This window comes from Cryptomeria japonica, chromosome 1 (assembly GCF_030272615.1).
Source record: "Cryptomeria japonica chromosome 1, Sugi_1.0, whole genome shotgun sequence".
In the NCBI taxonomy this organism is placed as follows: domain Eukaryota; kingdom Viridiplantae; phylum Streptophyta; class Pinopsida; order Cupressales; family Cupressaceae; genus Cryptomeria; species Cryptomeria japonica.
The window spans coordinates 230,590,248-230,604,884 of record NC_081405.1 but is presented as its reverse complement, the minus strand read 5'-3'; the positions used below and the strand labels follow the sequence as shown (position 1 = coordinate 230,604,884).

Below are 14,637 nucleotides of genomic sequence, written 5' to 3'. Positions count from 1 at the left end.
TTTATTACCTATATTAATAATAACCATTTGTAGTACTGAATCATTTGTAGTATTCATTTCATTTTATTTTATTTTATTACCTGTATTTATTTTATTATCTATATTACTGAATCATGAGTCATCCTGAAAATTAATAATGACCATTTTAGATTTTTACTTACCTTTTGAAGGTTGTGACAAACGAAGACCAATTCATGTATCCATTATTACCTCAAGCAATTGTATGTCTTACAATGTTTGTGTTCAAGCGCACACCAAGAAAGCTCAAAAAAGGAACATGTATGACTTTTGTTGGCGGCAATATTGTACACGGAAATAAAACTAGTTAATTAAGTTGTAATTGTTTTGGTTAGTTGGCAACCGAGGGGTGGCAGTTGCGGTGCGACGATTGGCGCTCGCACCCCCTCGGTATCTTTATATACTTCAAAATGTAACTTGCAACACACGAATTATGAATGGAATAACATATCTGATACTTGTCTGATATCTATGGCATTATTCAGCATTACGTACTTTATGCTTTAAGTATTCACCCGAGAGGGTAAACATTTGGCGTCGTTGCCTAGACGTACTCGGGAACGGAAGATGCGGATGGCGCATGGACACAATGGGCCTACCCATTGGTGAAATAAACCCAAAGGCCGACGACACGCGAACAGAACTTTACACAGGAGAAGATACTGCAACAAGAGAATTTTCAATTTTGCTCCAAGTAGCCATCCAGACCTACGTCCGACGAGAGGCGACGGAGGCGGAAATCCCACCCAGTGCCGTGTGGACAGCATTGGAGGTGAGCCCGGCAGTAAATCGGCTGATGAACCATCTTCCCCGGTTACTTGCACAAGCATCGCTGGCACAACAAGCTCACCTAGAGGAGACTGCCCAGGAAGAGCGACGCCAACAAATCCTGCAACAGTACGAAGACAGCAACCGACGGGAAGCGGAACGGGATGGCGCCATGCCAGGAAGGAATTGAACCTTGAATCTTCTATATTCAAATAAAAGTGTCATTGACACGAGTTGTATCTGAGGAAATGTATTGCGAATTATGGAAATGTATGGCAATTAATGCCCAATCTATTGAAAAAAGATAGAAATAAAAAAGCAGAAACAGACGAGTGGGAGGCCGCGCAAAGGGCCTTGATTCTGGAGTAGCAAGTAGAACGGAGATGGAGGCTGAGGCAACTTGCCAAAGGACGACCTGCCGAAGGGTGGCCCGAGGGGAACCAAGGAGGTGTCACGGAGGGTGCAGAAGCCGACGGAAATTTCTACGTGTCGCCAAAACACCGTAGGGTGCGGAGCCATGAAGAATTTCTAGAGGAAACAAGGTTAAGGAGAGATCTAGTCGAAGAGACGCGGGATCGGTTCAGAAACTTATCCCTTACACCACAAAGTGAGGACCACCAAAGGGAGCTAGGAGTGGGCGCGGGTGACAACGAAGGGGAGGATAACCGTACGGTAGGTGCCACACTCGGCAGGCAAAACACCGTACCTCCAGTCACCCACGCAAGACACACCACCGGCGCCGGAGGGACCGGAGGGAGCAACGCAGGGGCACAAACACAGCCACAACCACCTCCAGGAAGACGACCCCCATCGATGGGGAGTAAACAGAAACTGCAAAAGTTCAATGGCAACGGGAAGGAAGATCCCGTCCGCCATTGTCGAACGTGCGAAACCATATGGTCAGTGAACGGTGTTACTGACCAAAACGAATGGGTAACACAGTTCCTAGCAACTTTAAGGGGAGTGGCCAGAGACTGGTACTCAAACATGGATAAGGCCAAAGTCGACACATGGCCCGACCTGAAGAAGGAGTTTGGGATAGAGTTCCGCCTCCTGAGAGATGACAACGAAATAGTCGCCGAGATCTATGGAATGAAGCAGAACAAGAACGAGACTGTCCGAGCCTATAGTCGGCGGCTGAAGGAACTATTGGGAAAAATGGAGAGTCAACCAGCAGATGGGTTGAAAAAGCGATGGTTTGTGGAGGGACTAAAGCATTCCCTCCGAAAGAAGATGAAAATCGTTCCACCTACATCGTACGAAGACGCATACAATAGAGCAATGGATCTCGAGAGCGAGACCAAGACATCGAAGAAAAAGAAGAAGGATAGCTCGTCCGAGGAGGATGACTCGTCACAGGAAAGCGGCAGCGACAGGGAGGCTGGCAAACGGGTGCAAGCGCTCCAGAAAGACATGGAGTGAATGAGGAGGGAATTCAAAACAATGAAAAGCACCGGTCAGACCGAAGGGGACATATGGTGCACTCAGTGCAAAGAGCAGGGGCATACAAAGGGTACTTGCCCGAAGAAAGCATTCTGCGAGATTTGCCAAGTGATGGGACACTTCATCAAGGAATGCCCATACAACATGAAAACCCGAAGTACGCAAATGAGCCAAGTGTTGTTCACAGAGCAGGCCACAACATCCGCACCAGCGGGTACGGCCCAGCAAACCAACACAACGGCATCATCTGGAGGTTACCGGGACAACAGACACGACGGCAGAAGGAATAGCAACAATAACAATAACGGAAGCCGTATCCAGTATGACGCCAAGGGCCAGCCTATTATCCAATGTAGGGCTTGTAATCAGTGGGGGCACTTCGCCCGTGATTGCACGAAGGAAGCCACCCCTCAGCACCTCTGCCGATGGTGTGGGCCAGGTGACCATGAGGACGCAAATTGCCCACAGGTAGGGGTTAATCTCCTCAACATTGAGAAGGCTGAGAAGACTGGTGAGAAAGAAGTACTGGAGATCACCCGCGCCCAGACGAAAAAAGCCACTTATCCCGACCCCCGTATGGAGGAGAGATTACGGGAGGCAAAGGCCAGTATTGAACGAGAGATGACGACCGAACGACGGGACAACGAGGTGGCGAGTACATCATCCCGTACGGAAGCGGAAAATAACATCATTGGGCAAGTACTGCAGATGGAAGTACCTATAAGGGTAAAGGACCTTCTAGAAACAATGCCACAGTTAAGAACCGCCATTTTTAGTTCCATACAAACCACTGCATAGGCACCTTTGCGTGCCACACGAGCGGAAGTTCTGGTCAGCCACTCAGCTGACCCAATGTTGTTGGCCTTAAATAGTGGTCGGCATCCTGTTGTAGTAGAGATGGGAATTCTCGAGTCTATCCTCAAAGACACCATCGTGGACGGAGGTTCGGGGGTGAATGTACTGCCAGAGGATACGTGGAAGAAGCTGGGGAAGCCAACACTATGGCCACCCACGTTCAACTTGGTAGGTGCAGACCAGCACGGCATCAAGCCACTCGGCACCCTGATGGCCAAGCCGGTCACCATTGGCACGCAACCTTTCATACTAGATTTTGTGGTAATCCCACTTAAGAAGAAGGGGTACGACGCCATCTTAGGCAGAGGGTGGCTGGTTACAGCAAAGGTGAACCACGACTGGAAAAAGAACACCCTTTCTATGGAGAAAGGGGGGCGGAAGTACACCATTGATCTGAGGACCCAGGTTGTTGACGAGGAACTGACATCATCTTCGGAATCGGAGGGTGAAGGAAAAGGCTACCCGAGGGACGAAGGACGGGGCTACAGGGAGCCCAACGACGAAGGGATTCTCAAACTAGGAGAATGCTCCGAGGATGAGACAGGGTCATTGAACGGGCTCTTCCACTGGCAGATGGAGGATTATGAAATGTTCCAGAGCTACAGGCTTGAAGTAGAGGAACTAGAGCAAGTAACAGAGGAGGTGTACCTGCAAGAATACACAAAATATTGGAAGGGAGACGCCCCAAACCTCGGTGACGTAGATAATCCAAAGATCAATTGTGTCGGCAACGATTGGAACCTTGTGTGGAAGGCCGCAGCTTTCAAAATCTTTATCATTCTTCTTCTTCTTCTTATGTATGGGAAGGAGACCGTGGTCCCTGTAGAATTTGTGGTTCCAGGTCTTCGAATGGCCATTGAAAATAGATTGGCCACCAACGGGCCCAAATTGAAACCCTACCACGCGAAGCGCGCAGGGGATCCAAGAGGCCAGACGGACACCCGAGAGCCCGGAGGGGGACCCGAGACTGAGAGGATGGAAGGGGACTCGAGAGGCCGGGCAAGCGACTCAAAAGGGACAAGACCACAGCAGGAGACTCTCGAGCGAGGAAAACCGAGAAGGATGAAGGGCGATCCCAGAGGCATGGGACCCGAGCCGAAGACTCTCGACAATTAGATTATATAAATAAATAAATAAAAACCCACCGTACGATCATACGGGTCCGTACGGCAGGTGACCGTACGGCTGAAAAAAAAAAAAGAAGGTGCACGACGATGGGACCACTATGCGATGGACCATCGATGGTGGAATCACCAAACGGTGGGACCACCGTGCAGTGGAACCACCAATCGGTGGACCACCGACGGTAGAACCACCGTGCGGTGGACACCCGCACACATAAACCCCCGCACAAACAAAGTACAAAACACAAAAACGCACACAAAGGAAAAATATGCAGCCCACGCACACGAAAAAAAAAAAAAAAGACGCAGCCGCACAAACACACACGTAGCCGCTTCGTCGTCAGTGGTCACTGTACGGTTGAACTATGTTGGGCATGCGGAAGGAGGACCGTACGGTGTGCACAGTTGAGCATGTTGTCCGTACGCTGGAGGTGTGTCCGTACGGTAAGGAGGGTGTCGACCGCACGAGAAGGTGGCCGCACGATTGGAGGTGTCAGTGCTATTGTTGACCGTACGGGGAGGTTGTATGGCCGGGGTGCCATCGGGGACATTACAGTGAAACAAAATTAAAAAAGAAAAAAAAAACGACGACAACTAGATTGAAATTATTCGATGACATCTGGAGCCAGGACAATGAAAATATTAGAGTGGAGAAGAAGGGTTTTGACATCATAAAATATCACAGAAATGATGCGCTGCCCCTCGACCCCGCTAGGGCACTGCCCCAGACCCCCAGTTTATTTTTGAGATACAATACACTTTTTGAGTTGGGCGAAGGGCATTAGAGAAGGCACGGTAAGTGTTGGGTTGTCCCGTACTGTGAGAAAGAAGCCTACAGCTAAGCATTGGCGGGGAAGCCATAAGCCGTAGAGGGAGACGGATTTGGAGGTTGCGAACAAACAGAGTTTGAGGGAAGGCATTGCTAACACGCGAAGTCATACGACACCAAAGAGTTATTCAGTTCAGTTATCAGCCTTTGGGGAGTGTGATGGAGGATTTGAGGTGTCTCGTAGCCTTTGTGACAGAGGGTTGTGGCCACCTCCAAGCATGAATGGTACGCTTTGAGGAACTTGGAGTATGTCTCGGCTAGACGTGAGGTTGCCTTGGTGGATGCAGAGAGGGCTCGGGAGGAGCTAACCACCAAGTTGGAGGCAGTACTAGCGTGAGACATAGCTCAGCGTACCCAAGAGTTGGATGCCGAGAGGGCAGCGCGGGTGGCTATCGAGGACAAATTGGCTAGGGAGACAGTATCATTTGAGTAGCAATTGGTGGAGGCTGAGACTGAAAAACATGTTTTGCAGACAAGTTTGGTTTAGGCACAGGAGAATTGTGATGTCAAAGAGGCACTTGAGCAGTGGATGGTAGCAGAAAAGGGTTTTCAGGCGAGGACGCAGCAAGTGTATAAGTTCCGGGCTCGACTGGCGTCAGCAGTTCTGTTTAATGTCATCTCTATTTTGTATTAAGTCGTCCGGAGACAACTTCTTTTCTTTTGGGGGGGATGATGTTGGCGGCATTATTGTACACGGAAATAAAACTAGTTAATTAAGTTGTAATTGTTTTGGTTAGTTGGCAACCGAGGGGTGGCAGTTGCAGTGCGACGGTTGGCGCTCGTACCCCCTCGGTATCTTTATATACTTCAAAATGTAACTTGCAACACACGAATTATGAATGGAATAACATATCTGATACTTGCCTGATATCTATGGCATTATTCAGCATTACGTACTTTATGCTTTAAGTATTAACCCGAGAGGGTAAACAGCTTTAAATAAACATTGCCACCCATCAAAACATCAATTTCATTGCCAAACTAATCCCATCATTTCGGTACATTGGATTGCATGCAAAAACAAAAAAAAATTTACATATCCATAATGTATTTAAAAGTCAATAAGAAAAAATGATATTGCTAAATTCCAATTGCAATTTATTAATTTAAAACTTAATGAATGGTTCTAATGTCTTCCTTGAATCAATTGCACCTATGTCAAATATAAATTCCTTTCCCAACTAGTACATTGCCAAATCTACAATGGCTCTTAGTCAATCCTCTAAATCAAGAAAAGATATTTCAATGTACTTGGATAAGCAATATTTCAATGTACTTGGATAAGCATTCTGTCACCTTTGCAAAACCCTTGAATAATGCACTATTAAAGAATGTTGGATTTTAGAAGTATCCAAACATCGTCAAGCTAACTATGCATTTGTTGATCCCATCTAGCATCAAAAAACTATATTGTCATACCCCTGACATAAACCCTAGTTGCACCAATCATGAAACCTTGCCATAGATCTATGTAATTGCAGGCTTCAAAAACTCTGTTATAGCCTTTATATAAATTAAGCTAGGGCTTTCCAAAGAGTAAAGGGTAAAAATTAAATGAAAGGCCAACAGGAATAAATTATATTATCATTTTCTTGTTACAGGGCCGACTGAGATGAAAAGCTATTATCCTTTATTAAGGCCGACCAGAAGATTAAATTTAATAAAGTTTAATTATTAGGGCCGCCCTCTCTCATGAAGACGAATCTCTTGGGCAGGGTATAAGTAGAAGATAAAATGGGAGAGGATGGGAAAAGGAGGAATAAAATATTGAATAAGATAATAGCAGATAAGCTGAGGTAAATCTTCAAACTTCAAAGCAATAGGCAATAAGTAGCAGCAATAATATATTAAAGGCTATGATTACAGAAAGCTAGGGCAGTGAGCCAATTTTTCATGAAGCAGCAATCTCATTAAGCAGCAATTCTATTATTACAAACAGCAGCGATAATTAGTTGAAGGCAAAAAAGAAGAAAGATCAGCATTGGCTAAAAGCAAGGAATCACAATCTCAGCATTATTAAATTATGACAGCAATCTATATACTGATCTGAGTATTCTGGATCTACAACAAGGATAAGCATTCGATCTAATAAGAGTTGCAGACTCAGAAAATATATTAAACAGCAGTTACATATTTATCAAATATTGTAGCTCTCAATTCATACCTCACTTAGTCTTAATAGGGGACATTACAATTGGTATCAGAGCATCGATTCTGCCAGCCTGTGAGATTAGCATTAAAGCTATAGGTGTATTAGTTCTGAATAAGGCAAATTATCCAAACAATAATTAAAGATTGTAATTTTGTGATTCATATCTACAAGGGTTTGTGATGAATTCTGAAGCATTTGCAGAAAACAGAGCGATCCTTCTTGGCAATCAAGACCATTGATTTGGATTCTTATCAATAGCATTCATTAAGTTGAGTGTTCAAAAGGTCTTTTCATATTCTGCAAACAGTGATTCATATTCCTACCCAAGCAAAGTGGTGATTCTTGCTGAAAGTGCATTTTATGTTGTATGGAGTATGAAAATGGAAAAATGGAGAACTGCAGGGATCTGGTGGGCAAAGTTCATAATATTTACAAGTATGGATTAAGTAAAACACAGAAAATGCATTAGACAAGGGAGCAGTAAAGATCTTAACAAAGATACAAGCCACGAATGGCTTGGTTAATGACAATAGGTTTGTTTATATCTCTAAATAGTGTGATTCATAAGCAGTGATAGTTTCTTATGCTGTGATCTTGAAATGCACAGCAAGCTTCATAAAACAGTGATTAAAGCCTTTTGAAGACAATGAAGGGCAGGGAGTTGAAAGTATTAATCGAATGAAGCGATTTAGTTATGATGAGTATTACTTATTCAACAAGCAGTGATCATCAAGAAGGTTAATATCAAACAAAGCAACAATGATATTAAAGGTTTATGCTATTCACATAAAAAAGAATGAAGCGATCTCCTAATACACATCAACAATAATGACAAGTGGCAATCACTGGACAGCGATTCATAAGGAACTAATTTATTTAACAAGAATTACAATTTGCTAAAGGATGCAATTTGTATAAGTGAAAGATGGGGTAGGCCCACTTTTTGACTACAAAATGGCTTATGAGCAGCAAGATGGGGTTAGGCCCACTTTCTAGCTCTAAGTGGCTTATGAGCAGTGAGATTGAGTTAGGCCCACTTTCTGGCTCTAAATGGCTTATGAGCAGCGAGATGAGGTTAGGCCCACTTTCTGGCTCTAAATGGCTTATGAGCAGCAAGATGGTGTTAGTCCCACATCCTAGCTCTAAATTGATTATGGGCAGAAAGATGGAGTTAGGCCCACTTTCCGGCTCAAAATGGATTATGCGTAGAAAGATGGAGTTAGGCCCACTTTTTGGCTCAAAATGGATTATGGGCAGAAAGATGGGGTTAGGCCTACTTTCTGGCTCAAAATAGATATTAGCAGCAAGATTGGGGTTAGGCCCACTTTCTGGCTTAAAAAAAAAGAAGGGATCTAACAACACATGTATTTGCATGTATACTCTCTCTGCATATATTCATGTGTATACTTTGAGTATTTATGTGTATGCTCCATGTCTACATATATTCATGTGTATACTTTGTGTTTTTATGTGTATGCTTCGTGTTTGGTTCAGATCTGATTAGTTCAGATATGAGAATAACTAGAGTAAACAAATATGAGTTGCATAGATATGTGTCATGCTTCTCATCCTCAGATTAATATATCTTAAATTCACCTTTCCTTTCACACAAAGAGATATCCATGATATTGTGTAAACGTTGGAATACAAATCTCCAAGGATAGATTTGGAACCTTAATGATTTAGTTCAATAAATACAAACCCACATTGCTCGAGGTCAAGCAATGTTGGAAGGGCAGACTGTCATGCCCCTTGTTAATTTTGGATCAGACTGAAGCAATATAGATAGCAATAACAGATAATCAAATCAATGCACAGAAAGAACACCAAAATACCCTGGGAAAACCTCCCTCTTGGAGGTGAAAAACCCAGCTATAAATCTCAGATCTTATTATGCAATAATCAGTAAGTATCTTTACAGTTTGGCTTCAACACTTGAAGCATTTAGAACCAGCAAACTATGCACAGTAGTATTATGTCTTCAAACTAGGGTGAACACAACAATGAAGAACTTATCTACAATACACAAGATGTTCGCTGCCACAAGGAAGTTCGCTGTCTCTTGAATGGAGTTTGCTGATCCTAGGATGAAGTTCGCTGTCCCCAAAAGTAGTTCGCTGACTATAGAAGATGATTCGCTGAACACTGCTGAAAAGATCGCTGAATGAAGATATTCGCTGATCATAGGATTTATTCGCTGTATGAATGATTGTGTTGATACTTGATACAATGATTGATGCCTTGTATATATATGAGACTTAGCCTTTTAATTCACTTAAATCGGCTTGCAAGGAGAGTACATTTAATTACAATTCAATGCATTAAGATTGGGGCCAAAACAGAATTGGCCCCACACGTTACAAGTGACCTCAACATAGGTCAGCCCTAACACGTTTTGATACAAGTTATGATTATGCATATGAGACGTGACTAAGGCCAAGGGCCAATTAGTCACTTAAATCTGCTAGGTCAGCCCTAGAAGGGATCCGACCTAGCTATAACATCAACACCCCTGACATGAACCCTAGTTGCAGCAATCATGAAACCTACTCATAGATCTATGTAATTGCAGTCATCAAAAACTCTGGTTATAGCCTTATATAAACTAAGCTATGGATTTCCAAAGAGTAAGGGGTAAAAATTAAATGAAAGACCGACAGGAATAAATTATATTATCATTTACTTGTTAGAGGGCCGACTTAGATGAAAAGCTATTATCTTTTGACTTTTATTAAGGCCGACCAAAAGATTAAATTTAATAAAGCTTAAATATTAAAGCCGACCTCTCTCATAAAGACACATCTCTTAAGCAAGGTATAAGTAGAAGATAAAATGGGAGAGGATGGAAAAAGGAAGGAGGAAAAATGTATTGAATAAGATAATAGCAGATAAGCAGAGGTAAATCTTCAAAACAATAGGCAATAAGTAGCAGCAATATTATATTAAAGGCTGTGATTACAGAAAGCTAGGGCAGCAAACTCATTATTCATGAAGCAGCAATTCTATTATTACAAACAGTAACGATAATTAGTTGAAGGCAAAAAAGAAGAAAGATCAGCATTGGCTAAAAGCAAGGAATTACAGCATCAGCATTATTAAATTAAGACAGCAATCTATATACTGATCTGAGTATTTTGGATCTACAAGGATAAGCAGTCAATCTAATTAGAGTTGCAGACTCACAATATATCAAACAGCAGTTACATATTTATCAATTATTGCAGCTCTTAATCCATACCTCATTTAGGAATTCTAAAGCAAATAAAGTAAGCCCTAATAGGGGACATTATATGTATTAGTATCCACTTGCTCTTGTCATTCACATTTTAGACGGTATTACCTCCTTGGTTCTATCCTTGGCCTCATAAATATGACGCACTGATAATTTTACCCCATCAACAATCTCAACTCTCTAACCTAGGGCTCTGAAATTTGCAAAATATGATATGCAATTGTCCAAAATGAGTAATAAAATATGAGGTGTGCAAGTGTGATAAAATCCAAGAGATTGGCAAAGCTAGATTCAACCCAATCCAATGAAACAAACAAATGTTTCAAGTTATTCTTTTGTGCACAATGATACTACAATGCAAGTGAATGGGAAATTTAGTCACACCTCGTCAAACTAGGTCCTTTCTCTCTATAAAGGATCTCATCATGTTGACCACCTTAGTTATGATACTAACAAATCTCGCCCTCTTTACAACAAATTTGACCAATGGAAGTTTGCTAATGTCTTCCAAGGTCAAATCAAAACACTATGCCATGGGCTCAAGCTCCATCATTATTTGATAAATTGCACTACATATTGTGGCTTAACCTCAATCATTACCCCATCAAATATGAAGAGCATGAAAAATGATTTCATTCTATTGAATGCATCCACAAACTTCAATAACAACATGCCACTCTTGAGTGCTAGAAGAAATTTGATAAATGTATTGTTCCTTCTATCAATCCACCTACTTGGCTAGAGTTTGACCAGGACATTACAATTAAATGTCAACCCTAACCACTGGACTTTAAACTCCATATTGAACATTTGAGTTTAAAACTTTGAATTTTTTTAATTTCTAACCCTAATTGGTAAAGTTATATACTCTAAATTTAAACTTAACAAAATAGCCCTTGTGAGCCTTACCTCTTTTTTGTGTTAGCTAGAAAATCATTAGAAAAATAAATGTCAGAGGCATGACATGTTTTTTAATCACCTAAGCTCTAAAATTTTGAAAAATCTTGTTTTGAAGTGAGAAGTTGAAAAATTGAATTGTAAATGTAAAAACAAAATTTGTAAGAAAATGGACAAGGATTTTTCAACAAACTATGGTTTTTTGCTATAAAATCCAATTTCAAACAAACTCAACCCAAACCTAGGGCCAACTTATCTTTTTTCCTTGAGCAAATCTTCTCTCCTTTTGATCCAATGAAAGACCCACATAGGACAAGAGTGTGTGCAATTCTAACAATAGTAGGTGTGGCCGTTAGTCACTTTTTTTAGGGAACTCCTTGATCCAATGAAAGAACAAGTTAAGGGATTGAATTCTATTAAAGCAATACCAAGGTCAACTTTACTACACTTAGATTTCCAAAAAAGAAGGCATGCACATCACATGTGCTGATTTCTGTCTAGGCCAGTACACATCAGAAAATGAAAATAAAAAAGCTCTACTTCTAATGTTGATAAAAATGCTAAATGGACCCTCTATAATCCTCTTCTCACATTTTGTCATAAATTTCCTTTTCATGTGTAAATCCCATAAAAAGATGTATTCATATCTCCCCATCAAGAACCTAGAATATCCATGACTGTTTTTACTTCGGGTGATTTATATACAAACCTATTAAGTGCCTAGCAACAGTTTTTAACTAAATATTTGACTGAACAGACGAGTAAAAAGGAAAAAAAATAAACTAATGCCAAGATTTACCAAGACAAACAATACAAACTACATTAGGTGACAACATTAACAAAGGTTCCAACCACTAGAAGCAAAGAATTTTGCTTACCATTCCTAATGATGACTCATCACCAAAGTCAATTTGGATTATAAGCCATCGTTAATTTTGAACTAGTACGCCTTCCTAAATATGTTCATTCGAGATAATGAATATCATAGAATATCCCAGATACCAACACAAGGGAAAAAAGATCATTAGTATGAATTAGAATCAAACCTTTGTTACTATTGTCTTCTTCCAATGACTCGACCCTAGATTGGAGATCCACAACTTCCTTTTCTCTCATGCCCAAGTCTTCAAGCACTTCTGATTTTACCTGCAAAAACATTGAAAAAACAAAAGGTTTTATCAAAACAAATATATTTTCCTGGATACAAAAGAAAGATACCATGTTAATGCCTTTATAACTACCAAGGTATTCTAAAATGTAATTCATTAAAGATGACATTTCTGAGCTATCTTCATTTTGCTACCCTGTCCATTCCTTTGTAACTTGTTAGATATTCTAAAAAGTAATTCATTAAAGATGACATTTCCGAGCTATCTTCATCTTCTTTGAGAACATAAAAGTCAGGCAATGGTATTTGAATTCTGACTTGAGATAATAAGGATAGATAAGCCATTTAGTTTGGGAGTTTGCATTAGTAATCACAAATACAGTCTTGAAAGATACAAGAGGAGTAACAAAGGCCATCTGGTAACATTGAGGAAAATGATCCATCCGCTCCAACATTAGAAATTGTTTATTCTTTTGAACATGTGTGTTCATCAAAGACCAGTGTGGCACCACCCATTTTTACCCCAAATATATCCCCACAAAATGATAAGAGTAGAACATCCAATAACTGAAATATTCTGGACAATAACCACAATATGCATAAATACAATTAAGTTCACTCAACACATAAGATATTTGTTGACCAAGATTCCCAAATATCTAATTTAATCAAATATAATAATTACCCTTGAGGTATAGCAACACCATATAATATTCCTTATAGAAAAACGCCACTTGGAACAATATCTCCAACTTAAGATCTAACCCAAATAGGTCCCTCATTCAAGACAATGATTGCATTCTCTTGGAATGCAAGGGGACTTAGCTACTCTTGCAAAAGGAGGCTAGTTAAGCAGCAGTTAGCTCTATATGCTCCTGATATAGTTTTTTCAGGTAAGTTGCCAAATCGGAATTGGGTATGGGTGCCAATATGTGGTTGCAATACATGGAATGGCAGATTTTTTTTTCTTTAATTTTTTTTAGTGGGGACAAGGTATATTCTACACACCTACATCCATACAAGAAACATCTATATATTTGCAACCTAAAAAAAATTTTAGGATACCATATATCATTCATACGATAAACAGAACCATTACAATTTTCAAATTTTGAAATATAATATACTAATTTATTTTATAGTAATTCAAAATCAAAAGGATCAAACTTGCATGTCATCATAGATAATAATTGTTCAATGTTAAAATAATGCAATTAGTAATCACTCATCAAAACCAAAATCATCATCTTCAATAACATTAAATGATGCAAGTAGATAAAAAGAACCAATGAAACTCCATTGTCACTCAAACTAAAAGTATGTTGGCTACTCGACTCCTCGAAAACTAAAGATTGAGCAATAGAAGAAAGATCCAAGTTAGTTCACTCTAATTCTACATCCTACAACTTTGTTGCCCCTTGTAATCATTGTCTTTGTGAACAAGAAGCCATAAGTTGGAATGCATGTAAACTAGCTCCTCTGATTTACTTGATGCCAATTGGTTGGGCTTCACTGAGTGGATGGAGTATGTACTCCAAATTAGTTTAGAAGAAGAACTAGCAACCTATTCAACACGAGATCTCATCAAAGTAACAAGAGATGGTAAAGCGCCAAAGGCTTCAAGCCAAGGCTCGCAACTCAAATCCCATTAAATTTAAAAAATTGTAAATCATAATTCAATTATAAAAATAGTAATTGTTTAAACAAAATTTAGAGAGTGGGTAAAAAATCATAAACTTGCTATAGAATTTTGATTAAAAGAACTTGGAGGTGTGGCAATTTATGGCAATTGAGATACCACCAAGAGTGAGCATCCTTCCTATACTTGTCAGTTGTCACATAGAGCAAAAACACTTTGACAAGTGAAGGCTGCAAAATCAGAAAACTCATCTATAACTGCTTCTTCATCTCGGGATCAAAGAAGAAGTTTAGCATGTGCTTTCCCGAACACTTCGCTAACTTCTACATCACGATATGGTGGCACCTTGTTGGCATAGAGAAATCTCTTCGATATAATATTTGGGAGTCAATGTGAAGGCAACAAGCTGGAGTAGAGTGATCATTTATTCCACTACTCAACACAAATTGACTACACCTCATTGAAGAAAGTTTCTTTAGGATCTTGTTCTTTTGCAATCATGATGGATTTCATCTTCTCAATCATTTAAATTGAGATGATGCCATTGTAAACCTCTCCTAAACATAGCTTAT

General features: G+C 40.4%; 1 protein-coding gene across 1 annotated transcript in view; it reads right to left on the bottom strand.

Annotated features, from left to right (window-relative positions):
• LOC131035339 (mitotic spindle checkpoint protein MAD1) overlaps nt 1–14,637 on the bottom strand; it is a 301,909-nt gene that overhangs the window by 267,048 nt on the left and 20,224 nt on the right. The window contains exon 2 of the mRNA XM_057967016.2: nt 12,365–12,464. Within this exon, the coding sequence (XP_057822999.2) occupies nt 12,365–12,464 (100 nt within the window). The remainder of the gene's footprint in view (nt 1–12,364; nt 12,465–14,637) is intronic.